A 27,417-nucleotide genomic window follows, 5' to 3' on the forward strand; every position below is an offset into this window, starting at 1 on the left:
CGCTAGTATATCACAACATGATTTGTCAATAGGATTTGTCAAACCATAAGACAGGAAACTCTTTGTTTAAGAATGTGTTTCGTCAGCCATCATTACAGGAGCAATCTGCCCAGGCAGATTTTTTTTAATTACAATTCTGGATGTGTAGATTGCTGTTAAACCAAAGTTCAGGTTCACTGGTTAAAGTGCTAGTAAGCTACACGTCAATTCACCCACTTTGCTCTAAATCACACGTAGGAAAAAATGACATACAAAAATAACCAGACAATGAGGCATTTATTTACAGGAAGAGTAGCAGAGAGCACAAAGACCAGAAAGCAGATATCCTATCAGAGAAATCTGAAATCTGGGACATGTTTATGCTGAATAACAGAGAACAAACCAGGTGCCCTTTTAATAAAGATTAGAAACCAAACACCAAGAACGTCGCGGTTTAGTGTATGATGAAATAGGTTAAGGAAAAAAAAACCGCAAAAACACATTTTTTTAAGGGGAGGATGGGGGAGTTCAACAGCAAAATAAAATTAAACAAACCTGTTTTGGTAAAAACTGAAAAGAAAATTCACAGCGTGGCCGATATGAGCACAACTAAGCATGACTTGTGAAGTTCATTTACAAACAGGTTACACAGATGTTCAGAAAACTGACTTTAAATCATCGCTGCCGCACCTGACTGCTGCTGGAAACTGACTGAAGTCTTGCAAGCATGTTGCATCATTTTTCTCCCAGACCATGTTACGACATCAGCCATCTGGGAATCTCCGGGGGGACGACATCTGGAATTAGACGAAGGCGCCACTTAAACGTTTTGGGAGATTTCATGAAATAAACGCCTCATTTCGTAAATGGAAGACACACACTGCAGACCTTGATTCCATGATGCTTTTTAGCTGTATGAATATTCAGCTGGAATTCAGTTGTGGAAAGCCTTTTTCGTGCAGTGATCTCGCCCTTAAAAAGAAACGCAGACAGTATATGAAGAAAGAAAAGTTGTGTCTGTGCGCTGTACATTCACCGTAAAGCCTTTGATCTTGCGCTTCTAGGATTTTGCTCATGATTCTGCACAAAACATTAAATGTAACTCCCAAACAGCAAATACCCTGACTGTCTCTACCGCAATAAAAAAAGTCTTCATGCTGTGAAATGACAATGCAAATATCACCTCCTGTCACTGTCTTTCCAAGCGAGGGATGTCTAATGTACCAACCTCTGTGCGTTTTCTTTCCGCTGTTTAATGTGCAAAACGTGTGAGCACACCAAGCAAAACAGCTGACAGCACTCACTAGATGAACAAACAGACACATTCAAAACACAAAATGCCATTTATACATTTTATTGCATCAAACAAAAGTTACAATAATTGCACGTATGTTTGCTGTAGCTGTGACGGACTGTACTTAAACTCACAAAACTCCAGAAAACATTGGTAAAGAGAGAAACATACATGTAAAGACCAAAAGCTTTAAAACTGTTAGTAAAAGAAGCTTATCCAATATAGCACTGAGCCTGAAACATCTGTAAACAGGTAACTATTTGCTTTTGCAATTATAAAATAATGTTTATTGTGTTATAATACTCCCACCCCTACCCCATAATGTATAATAATCACATTTCTGGCAAGCTTATACATACTGTGTTATTTGAATATATATTTTTAGCTTTAAGTGTATGTTATTATTGCTAACATGTTGCATGTCATTTAGCTACTAAGCTTATGGTTTTATTCAAAGTGGCTGTTTCACCCATTAAAATAGCTGGATATTTTTCAGATTGAGCCCCTTGCTCGAAGGCAACACAGGGGCACTCCTGGTATTGTCATCCATAAAGTTAGGCAAAGACAGTTAAATTAATAGGTTGTCTCTCTTCCTGATAAATTTCAAGCATTTGGAGTGCTTCTTGGATAAAGCAGAGGACTGGCTATTCACCGAGAACTGAAATGCACATCAACTTGTTCCCACATTTGCCCTAAAGTCCCTGAGGTTTTTGACAGAAAATACACATACTGTAACTCCTTTGTCAAGGCGCAAGAACAGCACCGACTAACAATAAACCTTAACAGTATAAATTTGGTCACAAAGCAGGACTGGCCCCTAAAATGATTGGTCTGCTTCCTTCCTATATATTAAAATAATTCTCTCATTGGCCGGCATATGCTTTTCCAGCCTCATGATCAGTGTTGGGCAGTAATGCTTTAGGCAATGTAATGCTTCACAATTTCTAAAACAGTAATAATATTACAGTTACTAATCTGACTAATACCATGTTACCAGAACATGTTTCTTTTTTTGTCGTATGTAGGCTTTGTTAATATGAAATGCACGGGTGGCAGGGCAGTGTCACCTAAAAAGCTTAATAATAACAGAGGTTGAGAGAGAGAGGAATAGCTTCAAGAAGTGTAAATATTGTCTTTTTTTTTTGAGTCCCTGTCACTAAAAGATACAAAGGACTGTTGCCGTTCGTTGTACACTTTGTCCCAGCAGCAAAACCTTTTCAACTACAAAAAAATACAATGTGAAATTTATTAGAGCATCCGATATGGCCCCGTGGCTGCGATATCAAACTTGTGGGAAAAAATGCTGCCGTTGACCAGGGACTATGTTCCATGTCAGGCAGAGGTAACAAAACTGGAGGCTGGACATGATATCTGCCTAAAACTGTTAAGCTCCTTCTTACTGTGAGAATTCTTCAGTTAAAAAGTCGGAGAGACTAGTATTTTAATCAATATGTTTATAGTTTTTCATACAGGCTCCAGTGTTTGTGGTTATGCAGTTTGATTTTTGACTCCTTCTGTACAACGATAATTGTTCCAATAAAGTGGATTTGTTTTTAAAAGAATCGAGTTGTATTACTCTGTCATGGAGGGTTGGACATCCAATGAAGTATAGTAATATGATGAGTAATGTAACTAATTGATTTGATACTAAGTAATAAGTAAAGTAATATTACTACTCTTAAAATGAGCAATAAGTAACAAGCAACTTATTACTCTTCCTGAGTAACTTGCCCAACAGTGTTCATGATTAGGCAGGCCAGGGCTGAGGCACCTGGGACTGATGGAGGGGCTCATTCCATCCTTTCAAAGTGCAAAGAGATGCAACATACATCAATCATTTATAAATGGCACAAATGACCTAGTTATTAAACTGATTATTTAATATTAAAATATATTACTCTAAGAGGTCACTTGGGATGACATTATTAAACAAACCAATTAAAATTTAAATGGAAAGCACCACATTTGGACAGTTCCAGCAAGGAAAAAGACAGTTGATGGTTGTTTACAGTCACAGATTCAGCTATTAATCATATGGTTTTTAACGTCATGAGAAGTATAAAAGACTAAATAATAATGAAACAGGCCATGCAGAAACCTAGGATTGGATATATGGTAGATGTATCTAGATTATTAAGGTCTGACTGAAAACGCCCCTTTTCTTATACCAGAATTACTCGAAAGCAGACATGACAGCACTGAGTAAGGATTTCTGACGGATCTGACTGTCGACAAACAAGGTTATATTTTTCCCAGTACCGCACCACAGGTACTCTCTGCCTTGGTCCAGATGAGGGCAGCTGCAGTGGTCCACCACAGCCATCAAAGGATTGCTTGCAGGTTTTATGTTATATCTTGATCTTGTATGGTTGAAATTAATTGAGGAAACGCTTGTCATCTCAATGTGGCGCTCTGAGCCATCCTGCCACGTGACTTTCAGTGTACCAATGTAGATGGATGAATTGCACAATCTAAGGGACGCTGAGGAGAGAGAGAGAGAGAGAGAGAGAAATTTAATACTACTGTTTCTGTTCAGTTACTTGTGGTCAGCTGTGCTATAGCACTAAACTACTAAGCTGTGTTAATTTTCATTCAATCCCCAGCCTTTCAAAGGCTGGGGTCACCTAATGTTCTTGGTGCACATTATTCACCATCTGAAAGGAAGGGAAACATCCGCAGGATTTCAAATTTGTAAGGTCCGCAACTGTTCACACAAGTATTACCAAACTGTTGGTAATTTTATCCACAAATATCATCATTAACATTCTGTTAGCTAAACTCAAACTGTTTCACAACCACTGGCTTGTGCCAAATGTAGAATCTAGCTTCACTTTTGTTGCACTTACTTCATGACATGTAATATTATATCAGATTAATTCTGGTTTTATTTGCATGTGTTATACAGGTTTTAAGCAAAAGCCAAAAGCCAGCACAAAACAGAGAATTAATAAAAAATAATAAACTAGTATACTTTGTTTGAGCATGTGCAACAGTTGTTGTTAAGAAGTTCAGACAGGACCAATTTCCATTTAGACCTTGTAAGTCTAATTAGGCTCCACCTAAATTTATTTCAACAGTAATGAAATATATTAGTCCACATTAAAGGATGCTCTGATAAGCCTTCTTTTTAAGATTGGGTTTTAAGGTCTCGGAGTCTGGAGACACAGCAATGAGGAACAAGGACTACTCTGAACTCTACAGTTCAGGAAAATCCCTGATCAGATGGAAATAAAAAAAAAAAAAAAACTGAATTTTTGACCTTTGAACATTGTCCAAATGTGTGTTTTCTAAGTTTCATCCGACAGAGCAATAGCAGTGGGAGTAGCCTACTCTTTACAGTAGGAAAAAATGTGGAATGTCTCACAGGAAATGGGAACCAAATGAACACAATTTGGATTTACAGTCCTCTTCGTTCGTATGTCGGAAAGTTCGTAAGTTGAAAGTTCGTAAGTAGAGGAGCGTATGTGTTTGTTAGAATGAAACAAATAATAGTTGAGGCCTTTAAAGTAATTTCTTTGGGTTTATTTTACGATAAACAACTACACGTAGCTACATTTAATAAAAGTGATTTAGAAACCATTTTAAATATTTAAATCATTTAAATCATTTTAAATCATTTAAATTTAAATGATAATTACCTGAAACACTGCCAAGATCAGGGTGAACGCTGCACTGCCCAATGTCCCCTGAAGGAATTTAAATAGATAATCATTCTCCAAGTCAGGTGAACATTCTCATAGTAAATGTTATTGTAGGAGTGTGTAAAAGTCAGGCAACCATCCAAAATATAATGACTCATTTCATGCTATAAATTATTCTTAGCATCCTTCGTGAGAAAATATTATTAAATGATGTGATATCATCATTTTTATACGATCAGTTATCTCATGCGTGGTACGCTGTACAGCTGCATGCTGTGGCGAGATGAAATAAAAACATAAATGAAGTTCTGGCAAAGCATTTCCCTGCTCACAGTTTGGAGAAACAATTTTGAAAGTACAGCCACATGACTGGCAGTTGATCGCTTACATTTGACTCACTAGTAGGGGCTGTTACAATAATACTCTATTACAGTAGTTCTCTATTACAGTAGTTCTCTATTACAGTAGTTCTCTATTGCAGTACTACTGTAAGTGTATGTCACAGGCCCCTTTGAAAGGTCTTTTTGTTGTATCCATGAGTCAGTTTTTCTTTCTTTTCTTTTCCTTTCCTTTTTTTAGCAGACATGAGTAGCTGCCCTTGTAATCTATGCTTTGTTCCATACACCATTCGCTCCCACAGTTACAGACATGCCTCTGCAAAGCATGATTCTGCTGCCGTCATGCTTTTTGTCACAGGTGGTTGCTCTCAAAGCACACATTGTGGGTAGGGAGAGTGGTTAAGAGCATTCCAAGCACCGCTGAGTGACAGGGGTCCCAAATAATATGAAACATAATTGGGGGTTGGGGGCTCAATATTATATGCTTTAAGGTAGGCACGAATCTCACCCCTGTCTTTCTGTAACGAATGCCTGGCCTTTCTAATTGCTGTAATAAAAAGATTATGCATTATTTTTTATTATACTACGGGACCGTTGAATGCTTGAATCTGATTGGCTGACGAACGTTCTGTGGTGTGCAATTATTTTCAGATAAACGCACGGCGAACGTAGTTCCAGGTAGCTCTCTTGACCGCATTACAGTTCCATATCACTTCGCATAGTTAACTGTAATAACGGAAATTAGCATACAGTACCTATACAGCACACAGGACTAACAAAAACAACAACACGAAAGTAAATTTTAATATTTACGGTGAATATGAAACTTTCTACAACTGGGCTGCAGCAGTATTAGTTAGCCTAGTGTACCAACTTAAAGGCTACACATGACATTTCTCACTAGCGAGGTAATAACAGCGCTGCATCTTAAAGCAGACTTACAGTTTAGAGACGGTGCTTCAGAACACTGTTGAGGGACACACAGAGGTAGCCTAATTCATACAAGCTCTCTCTCTCTCTCCGCTTCGCGTCGTGGCCGCATTACCACCTCGGGTGTGCATTATTTTCTAATAATTCAACGGCCCGTCGTCAATTATTCCTTACATAAATGCTATATCATTTGTTATTTACAGCTCATTGTTGGTCAGTTGTGTTGCAGTCTTCATACCTTTTATTTTATGTAGTCAGACATGCACTCAGTTCATGCTCATGAATGCAAAACAAGCCCCTCCTCCGAACGGCAAATTATCTCACCATGACTGAATATCTACAGTTTTGCAGATGAATTCATGAGATTCAGTAACTATGTGGCAAAGAGGCACGAATCTAATGATACTGAACGCGGGGTGATTGCTGCACGTGGCAGTCCTACTCTCCCTCCTGAGACTTTCACGCTGTACCATGTCTAGAGTTTACAAAGAGTGATAAACAAAAAGAACATCAAGTCAGAGGCGGTTCTGTTACAGAACTCCCCTCGTTAACAGTAAAGTTGAAAGAGGAATGGCCAGACTAATGTAAGCTAAAGGGAAGGCCACAGATGCAATGCTTCAGTACAGCAGTGGCTCGCAGGAGTCTCTAAACGCACAACTTGGCAACCCTTACAGTGCTGTTTTTGCATCTCGTTTGACATGCAACTCTGTCATGCATAAAAGCAAATACCGAAACGACTAGACGGCCCCATGTCTGTCGGGTTCATCTGCCAAGAGAAAATACCGTCAAAGGAAAGTTGGAAACTAGAAGAGTGGAAACTAAAAATACAGCCAATGTCTGGGAATACCAGCCAGACTGAGATTATCTGGGACAGCAGGACGCCTGTTCATACGAGACATTCCAGACCCTAGTCTCAGATGGATCTGTAACATGCCAGACCTGCTACCTAAAACTCCAGAAATCCCAGAGCAGAGCCGCTAACCTGCAGCAGAACTGAGGTTGTGGTGATGTCGCCCCTGCAGCTTCTCCTCACAGCAGGAGTAGAGGGAAGAGTTGTAGAACTGGTGCCCGCAACAGGAAAAACCAAGCTGCTTGGAGTAAAGCAGCTGCAACTGGGAAGAGGAGCAGCACTGCTGTGTGTTCGGGTCCTCCACCAGCAGCTTTCCACAGCACTGCGCTGTTCCCGACCTGCCCTTGTAGATCTGCCCGGAGCAGCACTTCTGGCTGGGATCTGAGACATTGTAGGCGTGAGCTCCACAGCATTCCAATTCTCCTGATCTTGACCTTCTACAAAAAAATATAACGGAGTCTGGTAAAAATACAAAAATAATATTTCATTTATGGTAAATGAGAACGTTTCCTCTCGCGATAAAGCAGGAGGACCAGGAATTCCAGTTTGGGTACCATTTTGTACCTTTCTTTGTCACTGGGGTGGTACCTTACAATTCTGTACCTTTTAAGGTACAGAAAAGGACTCCACAAGGTACAAACAACATTAATATACCCCCAATGGTACAAAGATATTCCTCATAATTCATTTCTGTACCTTAAAAAGGTACATTTAAGTACAGCTAAGGGTACAACTGCTAGACCCATGAGGGTGCAGCCCCAGTGACAAGCAAAGGTACAAATTGTTACCCTTTTTTCTGAGACTGCATAAGCACATGAAGATTCCCCAAAAAAAATATATATAAAAGAATAATGAGGAAAGGCAGCACCTGTGTCCTTTGCAGCACATCTCCTTCCTGGGGTCAAACAGCTCCTGTCCACAACATTGTCCATGAGGCTCGTCATGCCAGGTGTATTCACAGACCGTCTCCTTCTTGCTGTCATACACACTGACCCCGTGGCACCGGCTGCCCTCGGTCACGTTGCAGTGCAGCTTCCCGTTACACCACAGCATGCCAGGCGGCAGCAACTGCACCAAACATACAGCTATAATGTGATATGAGCAGCAGAATCACTCAGCCTAGAAAGGAGAAGCATGAGGTATGTTCCGACTGGAAAGCCCTGCCCTGTGAGAAAGGGATTCAGAGAATAGTAAGAGCGATACTCGGTAGCACTGCGCTACACATTTATGAAAAGGAGGGACTGTACATGCGCACTGTTAGGACAAAGCAGTGAATCCCTGTCAGCCGAGCAGGGTAGGGTCACTATATATAACTATAGCACACCTTATGTACAACAACAACAACAAACAAATTTATTTTTATATAGCGCATTATCACAACATTACATTGTCTCAAAGCGCTTTACAGCATCCTCACCCAAAGCCCCCAGTGAGTAAGCCATAGGCGACAGTGGCAAGGAAAAACTCCCTAGAAGGAAGAAACCTTGGGAGGGACCAGACTCAAAGGGGGAGCCCATCCTCCAGGGGCCGGCAGGGATAGTCAACGATGTACAATTCACGCACTGCCCCATTTTATGTGTCAGGAATATAGTCTGTCCAGTAGCAGGAAAACAGCTACCCTGCCAGCCACATTTGCGAAGTCTGCTCAAAGTTGGTACCAGTGTCTCCTCACAGAGGCTGAAGAAGCCACCTGAAGACCTCAGGCATCCAAACTCAACTGCCTGACTATCGTGGCGTGAAGAATGCTACAAGATGGGCCGGCAGGGGGGCTAACTGGAAATTCTGGGATCCCTGATGAAATGTCATAATGGAATTTTATGTATTCATGGTGCCCTGTAAAGTGCTGGGAGCCCTGAATCTGCCAGGGTATTCCTGCCTCTCAGGGCCACAATGCGTAAATACGATGACACACAAAGACACTGACCTTTATACTTACCGTGGCTTAAATATAAAGTGATCAACGCACAGGGAAACAGAACACAGGATAAACACACAGGAAAAACAGAGGCCACTCCCATTCCTTGTGGCAGACCTACTGACTTACAAAATAATGCTCTTTCAGTAATAGGATGGAATGAAAAAGAGTCAGAGACAAGATGACGATCACATCATTATCACTTGACGGAAATGAAGCGATGGGGGTTTCCTACTCAAAACAGGGACAAAGTGTTTATGAGAAAGGGAGCATGGTCACATTCACTTTTTTTTCAACATTTGGGGGGGGGGGGTGGCGTCATTGTTCCTCGTGACTTAAAAAATGCATTTTAGATACAGAGTAATTCAGGTAAAAACATAGACTCTTACCCTTCACAATAATCCATTTCCTTCCTCTCTGGCATTGTTCACCCCTCCCTTATATTCATGCAGGAAATTGGTGCAGTAACCCGCTACTATATTTAACCAGCTGGAGGGTTCCTGGGTGGGACACTGTAACTGTCCATGCTGTGCAATTAATTGTTCCACTGTGAGGCAACTGCTGACGCTCAGCCATTCGAAAAGGCTGTGTGGCAACTGCATTATGTCATTATGGGGTTTCCAGCTCTTTACGGAGATAGACCACTTGGCTGAACTCACCAAGAAAATCCGGTTATTTTGGCTCCCAAACAGCCCTCCATTCAGTACCACTTCCAGCTTATATAATTTGGCCATTTGAACATTTTTTCGTTTGTGTGCATGCATATCACTTGAGTTATCCAATGTAATTTTATGAAGCCTTATAATTATATATTGTTTGGTATAAAAACACGAACGCAAATAAAACCATCAAACACACATGTGTACTGGATGTTTTATTCATAATGAACGTTGTAAATTGGCGTTTTGTTACAAACACCAAAGATAGCGCGTGTGGTCCTTGCTACAGTTCTAATGCTACTGTGATGTCACACATCATCCATCCATCCATTTCCTGAAACTGCTTGTCTTATTCAGAGTTGTGGGAGATCTGCAACCTAACCTGGAGACGACGGGCGCAAGGCAGGAAACAACCCAGGACGGGACACCAACCCATCACAGATGATCATATCAAATAAGATAAAATAATACAGTAACTATCCAAAACACAAACCATTGCAAACACATCACAGTCAAAGTGGAACACGGTGTTGGGATGCTGTGTAAAGTGTACAGTAGAATGTACACAGCCCCCTCCTCATAAATGGCCGGTGTACATTTCATACCCAATCGTCCTACTAACCTGTTGCTAATTAACCTAATTAGTTCTGAGATATTGAACCAGGTGTTTTGTTTTACCATCACACAACATTTCCAGTCTTTTGTTGCCCCTGTCCCAACTTTTTTCGAGAAGTGTTGCAGGCATCAAATTCATATTGAGCATATACAGTGCTCAGCATAAATGAGTACACCCCACTACATTTGTCAGAAAACCTTTAGTTTCCTTTCAGAATCAACATTTTCTATGAGATACTATATCACAAAATACTCTCACAAATGTGGGCCATTGATTGCAAACAAGATTTGTTGATTTGCACACACAAAAAAGTGATTTTCCTAACAAATTCACTCAAGCCCATGTTGCAAAAATGAGTACACCCCAATTATAGTTTTAGGAGAAAAGCCACACTTAAGACTACAAAATTCTAATTAACAGGCGTTCAACCACAGGTGAGTCTAATGATTCATTTAAGAGGTGTCCAGCAGACAGGTGACTATAAAAGGGCATTACTTAACAAAGAAAAGCCCTTCCCATTTCATGCTGTCAGCAATGGCTCCACATGGAAGAGAAATGTCACAAAATCTGAGAAAGGCAATCATTTCTTTACACAAAAAAGGTGAGGGCTACAAGAAGATCAGCAAAGCTTTACCTATCAGTCAAAATACTGTAGCAAAAGTGATCCAAAAATTTAGGAAAGATGGAAGTGCAACGATCTTACAGCGATGTCCAGGCCGTCCACGGAAGTTAACATCTCGAGAGGAGCATCTGCTGATGAGAAGGGTTGAAGAAAATCGCCATGCAAGTTCACTGCAGTTGGCTAAAGTAGTAGAAAGCCAAACTGGAGTGACCGTTTCCCGTGACACCATACGGCGCACACTGCAGAGGAATGGCATGCATGGGTATCGTCCACGAAGGAAGCCTCTCCTAAAGCCCATGCACAAAAAAGCACGCCTAGAATTTGCTAGGGCCCATGCGGAAAAAGATGAAGACTACTGGGACTCTATACTCTGGAGTGATGAGACAAAAATCCCTGTTTTTGGAACTACTTGTTTCAAAACTGTATGGCGTCGTAAAGGTGAGGATTTCAAAGAAAAATGCATGGTGCCTACAGTGAAGCATGGTGGTGGCAGTGTCCTTATGTGGGGCTGCATGAGTGCTGCTGGTGTTGGGGAGCTGCATTTCATTGATGGTATCATGAACTCAACAATGTACTGCTCTATACTGAAGGAGAAGATGCTGCCATCTCTCCATGCACTTGGTCGTCGTGCACTTTTCCAACACGACAATGATCCAAAACACACATCTAAAGCTACTGTTGCATTTCTGAAGAACAGGGTGAAGGTGATTGAATGGCCAAGTATGTCTCCTGATCTGAACCCAATCGAACACCTGTGGGGAATTCTGAAGCGACAAGTTGAGCATCACTCTCCATCCAGCATCCAGGCTCTGAAACAGGTTATTCTTGAAGGATGGAAAAAGATAGATGTTGCAATATGTCGCCAACTTGTTCATTCCATGCCTAGAAGACTTGGTGCTGTCCTTAAAAATCACGGCGGTCATACAAAATACTAGATGTAGTACTTTTTGTTGCGGGGTGTATTCATTTTTGCTTCAACCAATTTGAGTAAAACTGAAGATTTTGTGATCTAAGTTATATTATTAACCTTAATTTCATGTTATGGAGTTAAACAAGTGTTCAATAAAACTCAGCCTTGTGAAAATTTTGGAAGTTATTCTTTTGTTCATTGAGCTACTGATTACATTCGTACTTTTCAAAGGGGGTGTACTCATTTATGCTGAGCACTGTATTTGTGTTTTTTGAAGATGGGCTTGTAGCTCAAAACAAAATCACTGCCACCAGGAACACGTCAACAGCAGTCAACAAAGAGGGGGGGCAGAAATGTCTGGGCATGGTCAACTACGTACATGTAGGTAAATTTATAACAAACTTAGCTACTCATACAAGCCAGCTGAGATGTGTACTCTTCCCTTGCAAAATCACATAATGGAATTCGAACAGTAATCGGCAAAATCAATTTGAGGAATAAAAAATGGAATCATACGTTTTGTTTTAAAGCACTTGAATATAAATAGACAAAGGAGAATCTCTACTTCTAACTGAAAAAAATAGAGAACGGATGAAGAGAATGGATTCATAATGCAAATTTACTCAAATGAATATGAATTTCGCTAGCATTCAATGCTACCATATCACGGTGATTTCTCATAGACATGGTAGTGGAAATTAGCAGGTAGTAACTCATGATGCACACCGCATGCATGTTTTGTCAAACTGCCGATGGATGGGTAGCCTAAATAAGTATCAGAATCCTCTGAATCGTGATTCTACACCTCTGATTGAAAGCACAGATGGTTTCAGTAGGTCTACTCTACATCATGATATCACCATACAGTCCCTATAGTCCCTTAGATTCCCTGAATGACTGTACAAATCAATGAGTGGATATGCCAGAACACAATAGAACAGAGAAAAAAATGAAAGATTGAAAACCATTCTTCACCTCGAATCCATGACACTAAGACCTACAAATCCAGCCAAAAGTCTCGGTGTAGTTCTGGACCTAAATCTCAACAGCCAAACAAAGACAATAACAAAATCTACTACCACCTCAAAACATAGCAAGAATTAAAGGATTTCTGTCTAAACAAGATACAGGAAAGTTTGTTCATCCATTTCTTTCTAGCAGGCTAGACTATTGTAACAGTGCCTTCACAGGACAAAATATCAGTCAGACAGCTGCAGTTTATCCAGAATGCTGCTGCTGTTTGCTGCAGCTTTTCAAAAAATTAAATCAGCAGAGGTTTATTCGTGCACTGTCATTATAATGTAACTTCTTTTTAGTTAATTATTTATTTGTTTGTTTGGCTTTTAGTTTTTTTATTGTCTTTCGAATGTGATTTTAGTGTCTTCTATTTTAATGCATCCCTGTGTGTGTAAAGCATTTTGAATTGCCATGTTTTCCATGAATATACTTGCCTTTCCTTGACTAGACACTATGTGCAGGGAAGCACATATTTATTATACATGTTTGTTTATATCTGTTAATGTACTCCCATCTTGAACACTACGGGAAGCAAATATTTATGGCTTGTTTATGTCTATTAATGTACTCCCATCTTGAACACCACGGGAAGCACATATTTATGGTTTATTTTTGGTTTGTTTTTGTGTCTAATTATACATTCATAGTGTTTTTAATCTATAATAGACTGTCATTGAAAACTCTACAGGAAGTACGACCATGGAAAGTACAACCTTTCATTCTCAAAATATGCGCTTGATATCCTGGCTAATATCACGCCTATTTTCATAGACACAGAGGAAAAGGAAGAGGTGCAAACTCCTGTTAGAAAATCGAACAAAAAGGAAATTGCACTTCCTGACAATGTAAGCCCTACTGTACTTAATCACAGTACTCAAGCACTCTCTCCACAATGCCTTAAAATAGCTACTGTAACCCCTATAGCAAAATCCTCCGAACCAAAATGCCTCAATGACTAATGACTTGTTGCACGCAGTTACGAAGGTATTGGAAAATATAGTTCTGTCTCATCTCACGTCCTGTATTTCCTCACTGCTGGATTCATTTCAATCTGCTTACTGCCCTGACAGGTCTGTGGAAGACATCATCAGTCAAGCACTGCACAACGTTGTGCAACACCTGAAGACACTCAATACCTGTAAAGATCAGCCCAGCTATCAATGCTGTCAACCCATTCGCACGCTTCATCAGATTTATGAGGATGGGCGTTGATGCTCCTCTATGTTGCTGCCTTTTGAACTGCCTATCCTGCCTTTAGTCTGTCAAGGTGAACAATTTACTGTCCACATCCCTTGTCATCAGCACTGGAGTACCCCAAGACCGCATGCCCTCCCCCCTTCACCCAGAGGCAGTCAGAGTTGGGACCTCCAGCTCAATGCCCATCCAAACCCTTTGATATCATCGCGCACTTCAGGCACTTACAGAACACCCCACTCCATCAACCTCAGCAAATCACAGTAACGGAATCTGTCAAATTTCCGGGCACCTGCATCTGCGGTTCCGTAAAGCTGCAGATCGACTCACCACCTTATGAAGAAGGCAAACCAGAAACTATATTATATCTCAGGCAACTAGAAAACATCCGGTGTCGGTCGCCACCTTCTACACTTCCATCACAGAGCACATCCTGATATGTTCTACTGCAGTTTGGCATGGTGGAACAGATTCTGTCACAAAGAAAAAACTACAGTGAATTGTCACAAATGCCACAAAGATCTTTGGTGTTGCCCTTTCATCAAGCGACTCGTCTTTCAACGTCAGGATTTGTCCCTGTTATACCTGTCATGTCCCTGTTTGGCCAGCAGATGTCGCTTTCCCTTTCTTCCTGAGTGTTTAGATTATTAGTGAATTGTTCTCACCTGTCAGGCATCAGGTGTTAATTATTAACTGTGTATATACGCACCTACCCTGCCTCATTGGGCAGCATGGTGGTGCGGGGGTTAGTGCTCTCCCCGTGTTTGTGTGGGTTTTTGCCGGGGGCTCCAGTTTCCTCTCACGGTCCAAAATCAAATTATTTTAAAATGAACTTCCCTTCAGTGCCAGAAAACTGCTTCTTGAATCATTGATCCTTCCTGTCATGGCTAAACAATAATGGGGAGGGCCACATCCTGGCCATGATCCATTTTTGCAGCTGCACCTCCCAGTAGCTGACTCAGCTTACTCACCACAAACACAAAAAAACCACACTTTAAGAACGGCCCCTTCCACATTGCTATCAGACTTCCCAACGATTCCTCCTGCTTGTAATCACATCAACAATGCAGCATTTACAGAGAGGAAATGTTTATGGCAGCACTAGAAACTTTCCATGGGGAATAATGAGATATATCAAATTTTATGCTGTGTTCTGTTGCTTTTTATAGCCTATAACAGGCATTTTATTTATAATACTGTAAATGAGCTGAGCTGGACCATTTTAGCAAGCTGTGGAACACAGCTGTGGATATCAACATGTAGATGCATTATGTAGATGCTAATTTACGTGTGTTTTTACACACACATAATTACTCACAAGCAGCTGGTTACACAATGATATCACTATTAGTGTCATCAAGTTTGGCATCTTTAGCATTGTGGTCCTGATGGTATGATTTCTGTGCATCAAAGGGTTTTTCAGTTACTGTTTTTAAACTCAAAGCAATGCATTGTGCAGCAACGGGGTCCCAAAGGTTAAATTGTCAATGAAATGGTGCTAGCTAGCTTGCATTTACCGGTAAAACAGATTTACCGGCTAGCTATCTACTGTATAAATACATTTTGATTCAGTATTTGCTAGATAAACTTTTTAATGCCATGGATTCAGTGTATTTAACCCAGCAGTATCATCGAAACTCACTTGACTGGATGTACAAATGAGGAACATTTTGTACCACTGGGGGTACATTCATGTTGTTTGTACCTTGGAGATGTTCCTCAGGGTCCATTTCTGTACCTTAAAAGGTACATTTACGTACAGTAATATGGTACAATTGGCAGACCGTTGAGGCAGGGACGGATTATGGGTTGCGTGGGCCCCTGGGCAAAATGTTCGCGAGGGCCCCCCCCCACCACAACCACCACAATTCAAGGGCCCTTGGCAGCCAAACGCCCTCCCTATAGGGTCAGGGGCCCTTGCAGGCAGAGGATCAAAGAATGTAGGCCCTCTAAAATAGACAAACGAAAATACACTGTTGATAAGCGTTGCAAATTGTTTTGGGCTAGGGGCCCCACGGGCCCCCTGCACCCCAAGGGCCCCTGGGCAGCGGCCCCGCTGGCCCGGTCCGTAATCCGTCCCTGCGTTGAGGGTGCAGCCTAAGTGACAAACACATACTCTTTATTTCTGACAGCGTAGTACAAATGCAGATCTTTTAAAACAACAAGAATTAAAAGATAAGTTAAGATAAGTTTGACCTGTCTGCCTTAAAACACTGAACTAGGAAACGAAATGTCGGAAGCTGTCTATTGACCCAAAACACCACCCCTCCAAAATACAAGCATAATTACAACTGGTTTTTAGTGTCTTCATTTGCCTGATCTCCAGTTAGTCATTAAAGATCTACAAGGTTCAGGAATTTCAGTAGAATCTCAGAGTCGCCCATTGGATACATTCTACCTCCTTGCCAAGTTATCAGCATTTTTGGGAAATAAATCACTGCATGCAAGCTTCTACAATCAATTGTTTTTTTTCCCTCAATTGGCATAGAGTAACATGAGAACATCGTCCTTGGTGACACCTGTTATCAGAAGTGATCATGATAATTTGTGGGTTTGCATTACCTGGGTTTCAGTGTTCCTTTTTAACACCATTCCCTGCCAGGGTATTTTGATATAGGGGTCACAGATGTTCTTCTTTGAGGATCCTGGACCAAAAGGAGAAGTATGCAGATGTCATTACTCAAACTATTAATAGAAAAATGGTAGCATAGTTAAAAATGTAGTACAATGCAGCAGAATGGAAACAAAATTATGGTATGGAATGCACACAAATAAGGTTTTCTTCAAAAGAAGACAGAAAGGAAGCTAATCAGAACTGAGCAGAGTTGCACAGAGGTTAAGGACCTGCTGCACAGCGAAGATAGGTTCTTAATCGTAGGTGTTAGTAAGACGTAAGACGGCTGGTAAGACAGGAAACAGATCAATGCAAAAAAATCATTGAAATGTATAAAAATTGCAATAAATAATAACCTTGGTCAGAAGAAAGAGCGTAGACGCTGGGTTCAGCAAACAGCGCGACGTCCAGATTAGGAAGGAAAACAAAAAAAAAGTAAATGATGTAACTGTTTCTGTTGGTTTTATTATTTACGTGAAAAAGCGCAGATTTACCGCCCTTTTCTTTCTTGCCCTGACCACAGTCTATCCACTATTGCAACTGCCATGGCATTGAAACACACCAGTCAGTGGCACTTTGGGAAGCCTTTAACACCAAAGCAATGTCACCATCTGGATCCTGGTTTCAGCTTCCAAGTGTCCTGCAGTCTTTTGAGAGTCTTAAAAAAAACTGCAACACAGGCATCATGCATCCCAGTGACGCATGCTTAAACCTGGGTTGGGGGTTCAAAGTCTCCCGCTACCAGATATGTGGACTTTGAATGTTCTCCCCGTGTTCGTGGAAGAGGTGTTGGTATGGCCAGCAGGTCAGCCCATCCTGTGGTCAGTATGGATCCCAATTCCTTAGTGCAGTGATGTGGACATTGTACTGTAAAAATCGCTCTGTCTGAGATGTGAAACCGAGGTTCTGAGTCTCTGAGCTCATAAAAGACATCAGGCCTCTTTTGATAGAGTAGGGGTGGTACCCTGATGTCCTGCAGTGTAGAGTAGGGGTGGTACCCTGATGTCCTGCAGTGTAGAGTAGGGGTGGTACCCTGATGTCCTGCAGTGTAGAGTCGGGGTGGTACCCTGATGTCCTGGCTAAAGTTGCCCACTGTGGCCATTTCAAATCTGGCCTCCTAATCATCCCCTATATCTAACTGGTGAATTCTCTCCTGCCCCTTCACCACCTTAGCTACTGCATGGTGAGCAGGCTGGTGCGGAATGGTGCGGTGGGGGGGCGACACAATGGTGATGGTTGAAGTGGCTCCCCATTGGTTCCGCAAAGCGCTTTGGGTGTCTCGAAAAGCGCTACATAAAAGTGACATTCATTCATTCAGGTTCCTTCTGGGTACTCTAGTTTCCTCTCACAGTCAAAAAGCATACCGTTTGGTCTCCAAATTGCCTTAGTATGGGACAGTGTGACCACTTATGGACGAGAATCCCCTGCCTTACGTTCTGTGCTTCTTGAGAAGTGGTTAAGGAAAGATTAATGGCCTTTTACTGTCTATTCATGTTCTGTCATGTGGTTGCAATACCATAAAATATTACAATGCAGCTTGATATGGAGGAAGGCACCGGACGATGACAAAGCCTCACCTTGTGTTGTTATTTGTAGTTCTCATATTCTGGAAAGAGAAAGGAACATAAGTGTTATGAAGTATGAATGTAGCTCACATAGTCCCATTGATACAAAATGGATTAGCGCAGTAGTTAACTGTGTCAGTACTTATTTAATGTATTTTTTTGTATTAATTGTAATTTTGCACTGTTTGTGATTGCCTAGCCTGCTAAGAGGACATTCAGGTAAAAAATTTCATTGTACTCTGTACACATGAATAAAGGTGAACTTTGAACATGTAGCCCCACACCTCTAGGGTTGGGGGTTTGATCCGTGTCCCTGTATGTTCTTCCCCTGTTTGCATGGGTTTCCACAGAGTATTCTAGCTTCCACCCACAATCCAAAGACAGCTGTATTTGGCGTATATAAAAATTGCCCAGGGTGCATGGGTGTATGCAGACAGGTGAATTTGGAGCATATTAAATTGCCCAGGGTGCATGGGTGTATGCAGACAGGTGAATTTGGAGCATATTAAATTGCCCAGGGTGCATGGGTATATGCAGACAGGTGAATTTGGAGTATATTAAATTGCCCAGAGAGCATGAGTGTATGCAGACAGGTGAATTTGGAGCATATTAAATTGCCCAGAGAGCATGAGTGTATGCAGACAGGTGAATTTGGAGCATATTAAATTGCCCAGGGTGCATGGGTGTATGCAGACAGGTGAATTTGGAGCATATTAAATTGCCCAGGGTGCATGGGTGTATGCAGACAGGTGAATTTGGAGTATATTAAATTGCCCAGGGTGCATGGGTGTATGCAGACAGGTGAATTTGGAGCATATTAAATTGCCCAGGGTGCATGGGTATATGCAGACAGGTGAATTTGGAGTATATTAAATTGCCCAGAGAGCATGAGTGTATGCAGACAGGTGAATTTGGAGCATATTAAATTGCCCAGGGTGCATGGGTGTATGCAGACAGGTGAATTTGGAGCATATTAAATTGCCCAGGGTGCATGGGTATATGCAGACAGGTGAATTTGGAGTATATTAAATTGCCCAGAGAGCATGAGTGTATGCAGACAGGTGAATTTGGAGCATATTAAATTGCCCAGAGAGCATGAGTGTATGCAGACAGGTGAATTTGGAGCATATTAAATTGCCCAGGGTGCATGGGTGTATGCAGACAGGTGAATTTGGAGCATATTAAATTGCCCAGGGTGCATGGGTGTATGCAGACAGGTGAATTTGGAGTATATTAAATTGCCCAGGGTGCATGGGTGTATGCAGACAGGTGAATTTGGAGTATATAAAATTGCCCAGGCTGCATGGGTGTATGCAGACAGGTGAATTTGGAGCATATTAAATTGCCCAGGATGCATGGGTGTATGCAGACAGGTGAATTTGGAGCATATTAAATTGCCCAGGGTGCATGGGTGTATGCAGACAGGTGAATTTGGAGCATATTAAATTGCCCAGGGTGCATGGGTGTATGCAGACAGATGAATTTGGAGTATATTAAATTGCTCAGGGTGCATGGGTGTATGCAGACAGGTGAATTTGGAGTATATTAAATTGCCCAGGGTGCATGGGTGTATGCAGACAGATGAATTTGGAGCATATTAAATTGCCCAGGGTGCATGGGTGTATGCAGATAGGTGAATTTGGAGCATATTAAATTGCCCAGGGTGCATGGGTGTATGCAGACAGATGAATTTGGAGTATATTAAATTGCCCAGGGTGCATGGGTGTATGCAGACAGGTGAATTTGGAGCATATTAAATTGCCCAGGGTGCATGAGTGTATGCAGACAGGTGAATTTGGAGTATATTAAATTGCCCAGGGTGCATGGGTGTATGCAGACAGGTGAATTTGGAGCATATTAAATTGCCCAGGGTGCATGAGTGTATGCAGACAGGTGAATTTGGAGTATATTAAATTGCCCAGGGTGCATGGGTGTATGCAGACAGGTGAATTTGGAGCATATTAAATTGCCCAGGGTGCATGAGTGTATGCAGACAGGTGAATTTGGAGTATATTAAATTGCCCAGGGTGCATGGGTGTATGCAGACAGATGAATTTGGAGTATATTAAATTGCTCAGGGTGCATGGGTGTATGCAGACAGGTGAATTTGGAGTATATTAAATTGCCCAGGGTGCATGAGTGTAGGCCTGTGATAACGCAAGGTTTGCCCTTTGCTGCCAGAGCGAACTCCAAACCACCGGTGACTTAGCACTGGGTATGTGGTTGCTGAAGCGCCAGATGCGTCTGATCAAGCTAAATCCGTTCAGCTCAGATGTTTAAACAGCGAAGCTCCCAGTTAGAGATTCAGGAAGAAGCCGCAGGTGCGTGGGCGCATGCGAGCGATGCTCCTAAATGAATCATAAACATTTGCGAAGCAAAGCCATCATACTTACAGGACACGTGCCATTGTCTGTTGAGGGTTTGAGAAGAGAACGGAAAAGGGTTACAAAATAAAAGAATAAAAAGACACAGAGGAACATCGTTTTATACTTGTCACAAATTTCTTAATGCATATTCTTATACGGCTCTAGAAAAAATTAAGAGACTACAGTAACACTTTTTGTTTCGCTCAATGTATGAATGTGCATATCGACAATATATATATATACTGTACAATGACAAAAGGTATTCTATTCTCCAAGTTCAGATTCAGCCAGGTAATTTGTTTCCTGGTCTGGTCTGATGTTAGTGCTACTAAAGTGCATATACTGTAGCAGTCCAGGGGGCACTATGCTCAGTCTCCATGCAAATCTTCGCGTGTTTAACTGGTACGCTAACACATTCTGCGAAAAGTGAAAAGGAGCGACACGCGAGTGTGCGCAGCACACAGACCCTGAATCTTGACAGTCAGTTGATTGCAGCAGTGTGTAGCAGGATTGTACGATTCATCCCCACAGCACAGGTCATCCTCAGACGTCTTGGCAGTAACGTTACTTTTAGGACCACAACACAACTGCGTTGTTGTACTAAAAATCTCTGAAACGGAGGTGCAGAAAAACGAACAGCTGAATGTCCTGCTTTCACATTCTGTGAAAGTGAAAATTCAATGTGCGTTCATTGGAGATTCAATACTTCGTTTTAATTACAGGCTACCACAGGAATATACAAACAAAAACAAGCTTTTTTTATGTTTCTGTCACTGTCTGCAGGTGCGCGTTTCCGGTCGCGATCACATTTGGATAAAAATCCCAGTTAGTTTATGGATCAGTTGTCAGAGACCCAACTGGAGATGCAAATAAACACCTGAAATAAGGACTAATGAGCAGTCCGAGGGGGAGGGGCTGTCACTGGAGGTAAATCATATTGGCCCCCCAGCCCAGAACAATCTAATTATGTTTCCAATTTTTTAGGGCTGCTGTCAGTCATGGGTGCTCAGAATCATCTTTCCTGCCCCCCCCCCCCCCCCCCCCCATGTTTTGAGAGCCACCATTTGGTGTCGTAAAGTGCTGTATAGGGGTGGCTGTGTCACGCTTTAGAGATGCGTATAAGCAAACATGGGAACAACTCGTGCGCTGTATGGGAGAGAGCGTCAATCAGAAGTGACGTTACTCTGGTGTGTTAAAAACGAGACGCAGACAACAAGAAGGGACATGATCATAAGTGCGCAAAGAGATGGGAATGAAATAGTAAATGTCAACGTCCTGGTCTCGATCCTTCTGAAAATCTCTGGCACTTTTTCAACACTGCAGTTAAGAAGCACCACCAGGCAGCATAACTAAACAGAACAGTGGTACTTTATTAATCCCTTTGTGGAAATTCTCTTTTCATCGACCCCATGTGACACACAGATGAGAGCAAGTTTGGGGGTAGGGGAGGGGGTCAGTGTCACAGTGCAGGGTTAGCCAGTATGCAGTGTTCCCACGGACATGTGACTCTTCAGCTAAAGCCGGGCCTCAAACCAGTAACCTTCTGATTAAAGGCATAGAGGCCAAACCTAATGAGCTACGCACAGCCCTAAATACATGCATCACATATAATCTATAAAAATTTTGGATTTTTAACTTTCTAAGTCTACAGTATGTGATATAAACAGGCACTGCATAGTATGACATATACTGTATATATAATTACAAAGTGGGTTAAAATGCAACATGCTCATCCAACGAATTGAAAAAGCATATAACAGGCAGCCAAGCAAAAGTTATAGGAAGAGCACAGTTTTGGTGACACAATCACTGACCTGCCCCACAGCAAGAGACCTCAGGCTCCAAGGGGTGAAGGCGTGAATCACAGCACAGCTTATTCAGTGGGTTGTATGCCACTGATCCACAACAGCCGGACACCAGCTCACTTATAAATTGGGTAATGTTGTCTGCAGTATGAGACAAGATATATGGCATTATTTGCAATCTTTGAACGACAATTACGTTTTAATGCCATTTTCCTTTGTTGAATACCACAATAAAATAATGTAATATTATGATGAAACCTGCTTTCTGTAATGATCAGCGTGTTAACATTGTGAATTTACTACCTTGATGTTGTCTATATAAATACTTCCATTTTTACTTTCATGTAGCAGACACTTTCATCCAAAGCAAAATACAACAGAATTATAAGGTGTCACGCCCACACAGGCGGATACCACCAGCTGCGGCTCGTTGCGCGTAATGTGCCTAGAGATAAAGCCAGCCCAAAGTCACGGACCCATTGCGAAGTATTGCGCTGATGTTTAGAAGCCATACCGAGCACTTTCTTGTCGATCGTCTCTCCCTGAGACCTAACCCTGCCTGTTGACCTCGTGTCCTCTCCTTACCTCTCTCTCTCTCCCGTTCCAGACCCGTCCCCACACCTGACCCGTCTACCCTGCCTGCTCCGGCTCGTCCTGTTCCCGCTACCCCTGTGTGATCTTGTCTCGTGTTTCCCTGTAGGATTGACTCCCCGGCTTATGACCTCCTTGCTTGTCTTTCGACCTTACCTCTTGCCCGTCCCTTTCGGTGCCTCTGTTTGGTTTATCCAAACAAAGCGCTTAACGGTTTGCGTGCCTGGATCCTGGTCCCTCTGTTCCGACCATCGTGACATGAGGCAATTGTGTATCGTTCAGTCCAGATTAATTTCCAATTAAGACTGGATTGTGTGGGAAAAATAGGGCATACTCGGTATTTGCTCACTCTCTCCCCGCACGGTAATATTTTTGTTTGGCGTAAAACTGAAAACTGTAGATACGTCCCTGTGCAGAAATATTAAGCAAATTATTATGACTAATAAAATTGGCAAAAAGGACTTGACAGAGAGTAGGAGGGAAAAAAATACAAGAGAACCAGTCAGAGGACTGGAAAACCATCACATTTCCCAAACTTTCAAAACGGCATCACTGTACAATCGAGTATTTTGTGGCCAACAGGCAAGAAAGATGGAAAAAACACGTAGAGACAAGAAGATACGAAGTGACTGCTTTATGATAGCTGACAAGTACATATGTCTTTAAAAAGTATCTGTTTACTTTTTATTTGCCTTTTTGGATAACAACAAGGCCCTTCAGCCATTCTTAAGGGCACCTTAACTGATGGCAATATTTGCATTCGTTGAATTATTTCAGTGCAGGACAGTAATTATATTGTGGTATCTAAAGTATATGAGTCTATAAAAACACTTCATTGACATGTTTTTGACAGACTTGCATAAAATTTTCTCTCTAAACTGATTTACTTGGAGCAAGAGAAAACATCTGAATTGACTTTGATCAGCCTGCCCAACCTTCCATCCATTTTCCAAACCACTTATCCTACTGGGTCGCGGGGGGTCCAGAGCCTATCCCGGAAGCAATGGGCATGAGGCAGGGAACAACCCAGGTTGGGGGGCCAGCCATCGCAGGTCACACTCACACACCATTCACTCACACATGCACACCTATGGGCAATTCAGCAAGTCCAATTAGCCTCCGCATGTTTTTGGACTGTGGGGGGAAACCGGAGTACCCGGAGAAAACCCCACGATGACATGAGGAGAACATACAAACTCCGCACACATGTGACCCAGGCAGAGACTCGAACGCGGGTCCCAGAAGCGTGAGGCAACGGTGCTAACCACTGCACCACCATGCCTTCCCTCTCTAGGAACAGTACTTGCCAAATGACTCTGCACAGAGTGTACAAGTGAACTAAATACCACATTACTAACATACAGTGGTGAAAGAGTCAACTAGTGGTTGAGTTGAGCTTAAAAGAAAAGCCTTCGTACAAGCAAGAACCTTATTAGTGTCAACTGTGGTGGCTTCATGATTTACAGTTATGGTTTCATCGCTGGGCCTCGCTCTGAGGTTCAGTGTGCGAAGAATTCACATGGCATTTTTGTTCGTGTCTGTTCTGTGTGCTTCATTCCAAAAATATGAAGTGAGGTGAATCTCCTAATTACCAGTTGTGTTTGAATTTCCATATGACCAGGGTTATTTGCACCCTCACATCCTGAGCTTCCAGGTGAAAGCTAGGCCAGGAGTCAGCCACCTGCGGCTCTCTGGCCACATGGCTGTGGTTCTTCTCAGAACGACAGACGAATTCACATTTCTATGTCTAAACATATTATCTTATATATTATATAATGTCTAAACATACTTTTGTAAAGATAAATCATTTCTATACAGGTCAATATTATTTTTTATTTAGATATTATTTAGCTATATCTGAATGAGGCGGTCTGCCGTACGCTTCTGTGATGTCTTAACTGCATAATTAACATCTTCCTAAAAGTCATTCTCTACGATGAGAGTCCGTCTCCGGTCAAATGGTACGTTTTACAGAGTTTTCTTAAGTACCTGAGATTGGATGTACGCTTCAACATGTATTGGGATTCCTAATTCCTTCATATACTTTTTGTAGAAAATCGTCACCACGCCTTCCCAGGTCTTCGTAAAAAAAAAAATAATAAAATTCTCCGATTTGCATTTTATAGCAGCTGAGTTCGGAATGGTTAGTACATTTTGCACTGCTTGCGCGGTTACAGTAGTGGAGTGGAGAGTGAAGGGCAGACAATTGCAGAACCAAACGAACTTCACTCAGAAAGAAGGGGTGAGGGTGAAGACTGTGATGCTCCTCGAAATTGTTTCCCTTTATTTTTTGTGAGTACTTGAACGTTTGTTTTTGTGTTAAATGCATATATACACATATCACATTAAAACCCCCTTTTTTACCCATTGTAGCTCTTTGTAAATCTGGGGTCAGACATTTAGGAGAAAATAGCTCTTTGCTTTAAAAAGGTTGCTGATCTCTACGCTTCAGTGACCGAAAGACACCAAAGCACACAAACAGACACGCAGAAACTATTCTGCCTCAGAAAGCAAATGACGACAAGGGAAACCTCAAACATTTCAGGAAATTTAGGTCTGTAAAAAAGAGGATAAGAGAGGAAAATGATCAGGGAGGATGGATGGATGTTGTGTATATTTTTTGGATAAGGGAAAATTGCTGAGTGTGTGGGTTGCTGTGTGAGATCATGGAATGAGTCACAGGATTGGGTACACAATCGTTTTCTCTTTTCCTGTAGTAGTTATGTTTCACTCTCAGCGCACGTTTTGCTTTATTTCACCGGCTCAGTGCAAAGGTTCTGGTTTGTTGACCAGCAAATGATGAATCACCTTCGCTAAAAATGTCCGCTTTGAAGGCTATTTCCCACCTCCTACATACTGGCAGCCCTTTAACAATTTGAAAGCATATTTGTGCCACTTTCTGTTATCGTTTCCACCCTTTGTAATTGCATGACACAATTTCACATGGATTTCAAGTAGCTAAAACTATAAAAAAAATCTTTTTTGTTTGTTTAAATATTTATTTTAATTTCATGGGCTTTTTAAGCTCAACTCCATTCCACATTTTCCAAATAAAAGTGATTTCCTCTCTACATCCTACTTACCGTTGCAACAGGTGTCCCGGATGGGGTTGTACGCAATGTTGCCACAACAGGACAGGTTTCCTCCTGCAAACAGCTGGCTGCCACAGCAGGAGTTGACAGTAACATCATATTCATAATAACCACAGAGTGCCCATCTGTCTTGCCATAAAAGAGAAGATGGTCGTACATAGAGAGTAAAGAGCTTGAGAAATATTCCACTAGAATTTTGAAATCAGTGACTGTTGTTGACGCACCACAAGGAAATGTGTCCTCTGCATTTAACCCATACGGGGCATCATGACATAGGAGGGGGCAGCTAATTCAGTGCACATGGAGCAGTACCTTACTCAGGGTACCTCAGTGGTGTCTTGCTGGTTGGGGATTCAAACCTGCAATCTTTCAATATACAAGTGTGCTTCCCTACCCTTTAGGCCACCACTGCTCCATTTTGTTCTAGTCACTACAATTTTGAGATCAGTGATCACTGTAAACAGCTGTGGTCTCCAACCTAGCTGACAATGAGAGTTTCTTTTACAAAAAAGAAAAAATAAAAAAATCAGGTAACTTTTGCTATAAATGCCAATACAGTTATTTTGGAATTATTTAAATGATCATATATTGTTAGATACTTAAATCTGCCTACAAGGGGCCCTTAGTTATTGGAGGCCCAGGTGGCTACCTGTCTTGCCTAATGATAAAGTCCGTCTCTGACAGTGAGATACACTTACCTGCTCTGGCAGAATTGTGTTAAGTTGTTTGAGTCCGCCCCTGAAAAACAAAAAATCCAACATCCGTAAGTTCACAAATCTAAACTTCCTAAAGGGCAGTCTGAGACTCTAAAATCGGACGTTGTCCACCAACTGGAGCACCTCGCATCTCCTCCTGTACAGGTGAACATATCAGGTCCACTGTGCAGGCTGCACGCCTGGCTCACATCTGCTTCTCAAAGTACATTTCATCGATACCAAAAGCCACAGTCACCGGCTAAAGAGGTGCTTCGGATATGCAGAAGCATGCGTGGGGGGAGGGATGAGGATCTGTGCCGTATGAATGAGATTTACACCCATCCTCGTCACCAGAGGCACAGTAACAGGACAAGAAGGGCAGGGAACTGGCCGGGACCCCGAGCTGGGAGCGAACTACATTGCAAAGACAAATCTGCTTTATGTGTGTATTCCGTTTTACACAAAAGTGAAAATAAAAGACTTGTGTAATTCTCTTAGTTGATTTAGACTTCACGTTGAAATGATGGTAATAAAGGTTACAGTGCAGGGAATGAGCTGGACGGCCCCATGGATTTTTTCCCTAGAGGCCATAGATTTACCTCTGTCCGTCAAACCTTGAGAGATCAACTGTTACTAACTGATGTGCAGGAACCCATACCACTAGCCAAATTATCCCTGTTAATTGATTGAATCCATGTATTAAGAGTGTGCTTTGATCACTAGA

At 41.8% G+C, this 27,417-nt stretch overlaps 1 protein-coding gene and 1 long non-coding RNA gene across 2 annotated transcripts in view; both read right to left on the reverse strand.

Moving 5' to 3' along the window:
* Window positions 1-259: 259 nt before the first annotated feature.
* LOC125711531 (uncharacterized) lies at window positions 260-997 on the reverse strand. The gene is made up of 2 exons (XR_007383031.1): window positions 868-997; window positions 260-776 (listed from the first exon to the last, which is right to left on the reverse strand). It is a non-coding gene; the product is annotated as an uncharacterized LOC125711531 (long non-coding RNA).
* Window positions 998-1,217: 220 nt separating this feature from the next.
* Window positions 1,218-27,417, reverse strand: part of LOC125711529 (galaxin-like) — a 32,736-nt gene continuing 6,536 nt past the window's right edge. Inside the window, exons 3-14 of the mRNA XM_048980513.1 lie at window positions 26,697-26,736; window positions 25,990-26,066; window positions 22,325-22,456; window positions 20,977-21,120; window positions 20,538-20,554; window positions 18,157-18,185; window positions 16,936-16,961; window positions 16,528-16,610; window positions 7,901-8,100; window positions 7,165-7,469; window positions 4,912-4,959; window positions 1,218-3,754 (exon numbers count right to left, since the gene is read on the reverse strand). Coding sequence (XP_048836470.1) covers window positions 3,447-3,754; window positions 4,912-4,959; window positions 7,165-7,469; window positions 7,901-8,100; window positions 16,528-16,610; window positions 16,936-16,961; window positions 18,157-18,185; window positions 20,538-20,554; window positions 20,977-21,120; window positions 22,325-22,456; window positions 25,990-26,066; window positions 26,697-26,736 — 1,409 coding nt within the window. The 3' untranslated portion in view covers window positions 1,218-3,446. The remainder of the gene's footprint in view (window positions 3,755-4,911; window positions 4,960-7,164; window positions 7,470-7,900; window positions 8,101-16,527; window positions 16,611-16,935; window positions 16,962-18,156; window positions 18,186-20,537; window positions 20,555-20,976; window positions 21,121-22,324; window positions 22,457-25,989; window positions 26,067-26,696; window positions 26,737-27,417) is intronic.

This window comes from Brienomyrus brachyistius, chromosome 17, assembly GCF_023856365.1.
Source record: "Brienomyrus brachyistius isolate T26 chromosome 17, BBRACH_0.4, whole genome shotgun sequence".
In the NCBI taxonomy this organism is placed as follows: Eukaryota; Metazoa; Chordata; class Actinopteri; order Osteoglossiformes; family Mormyridae; genus Brienomyrus; species Brienomyrus brachyistius.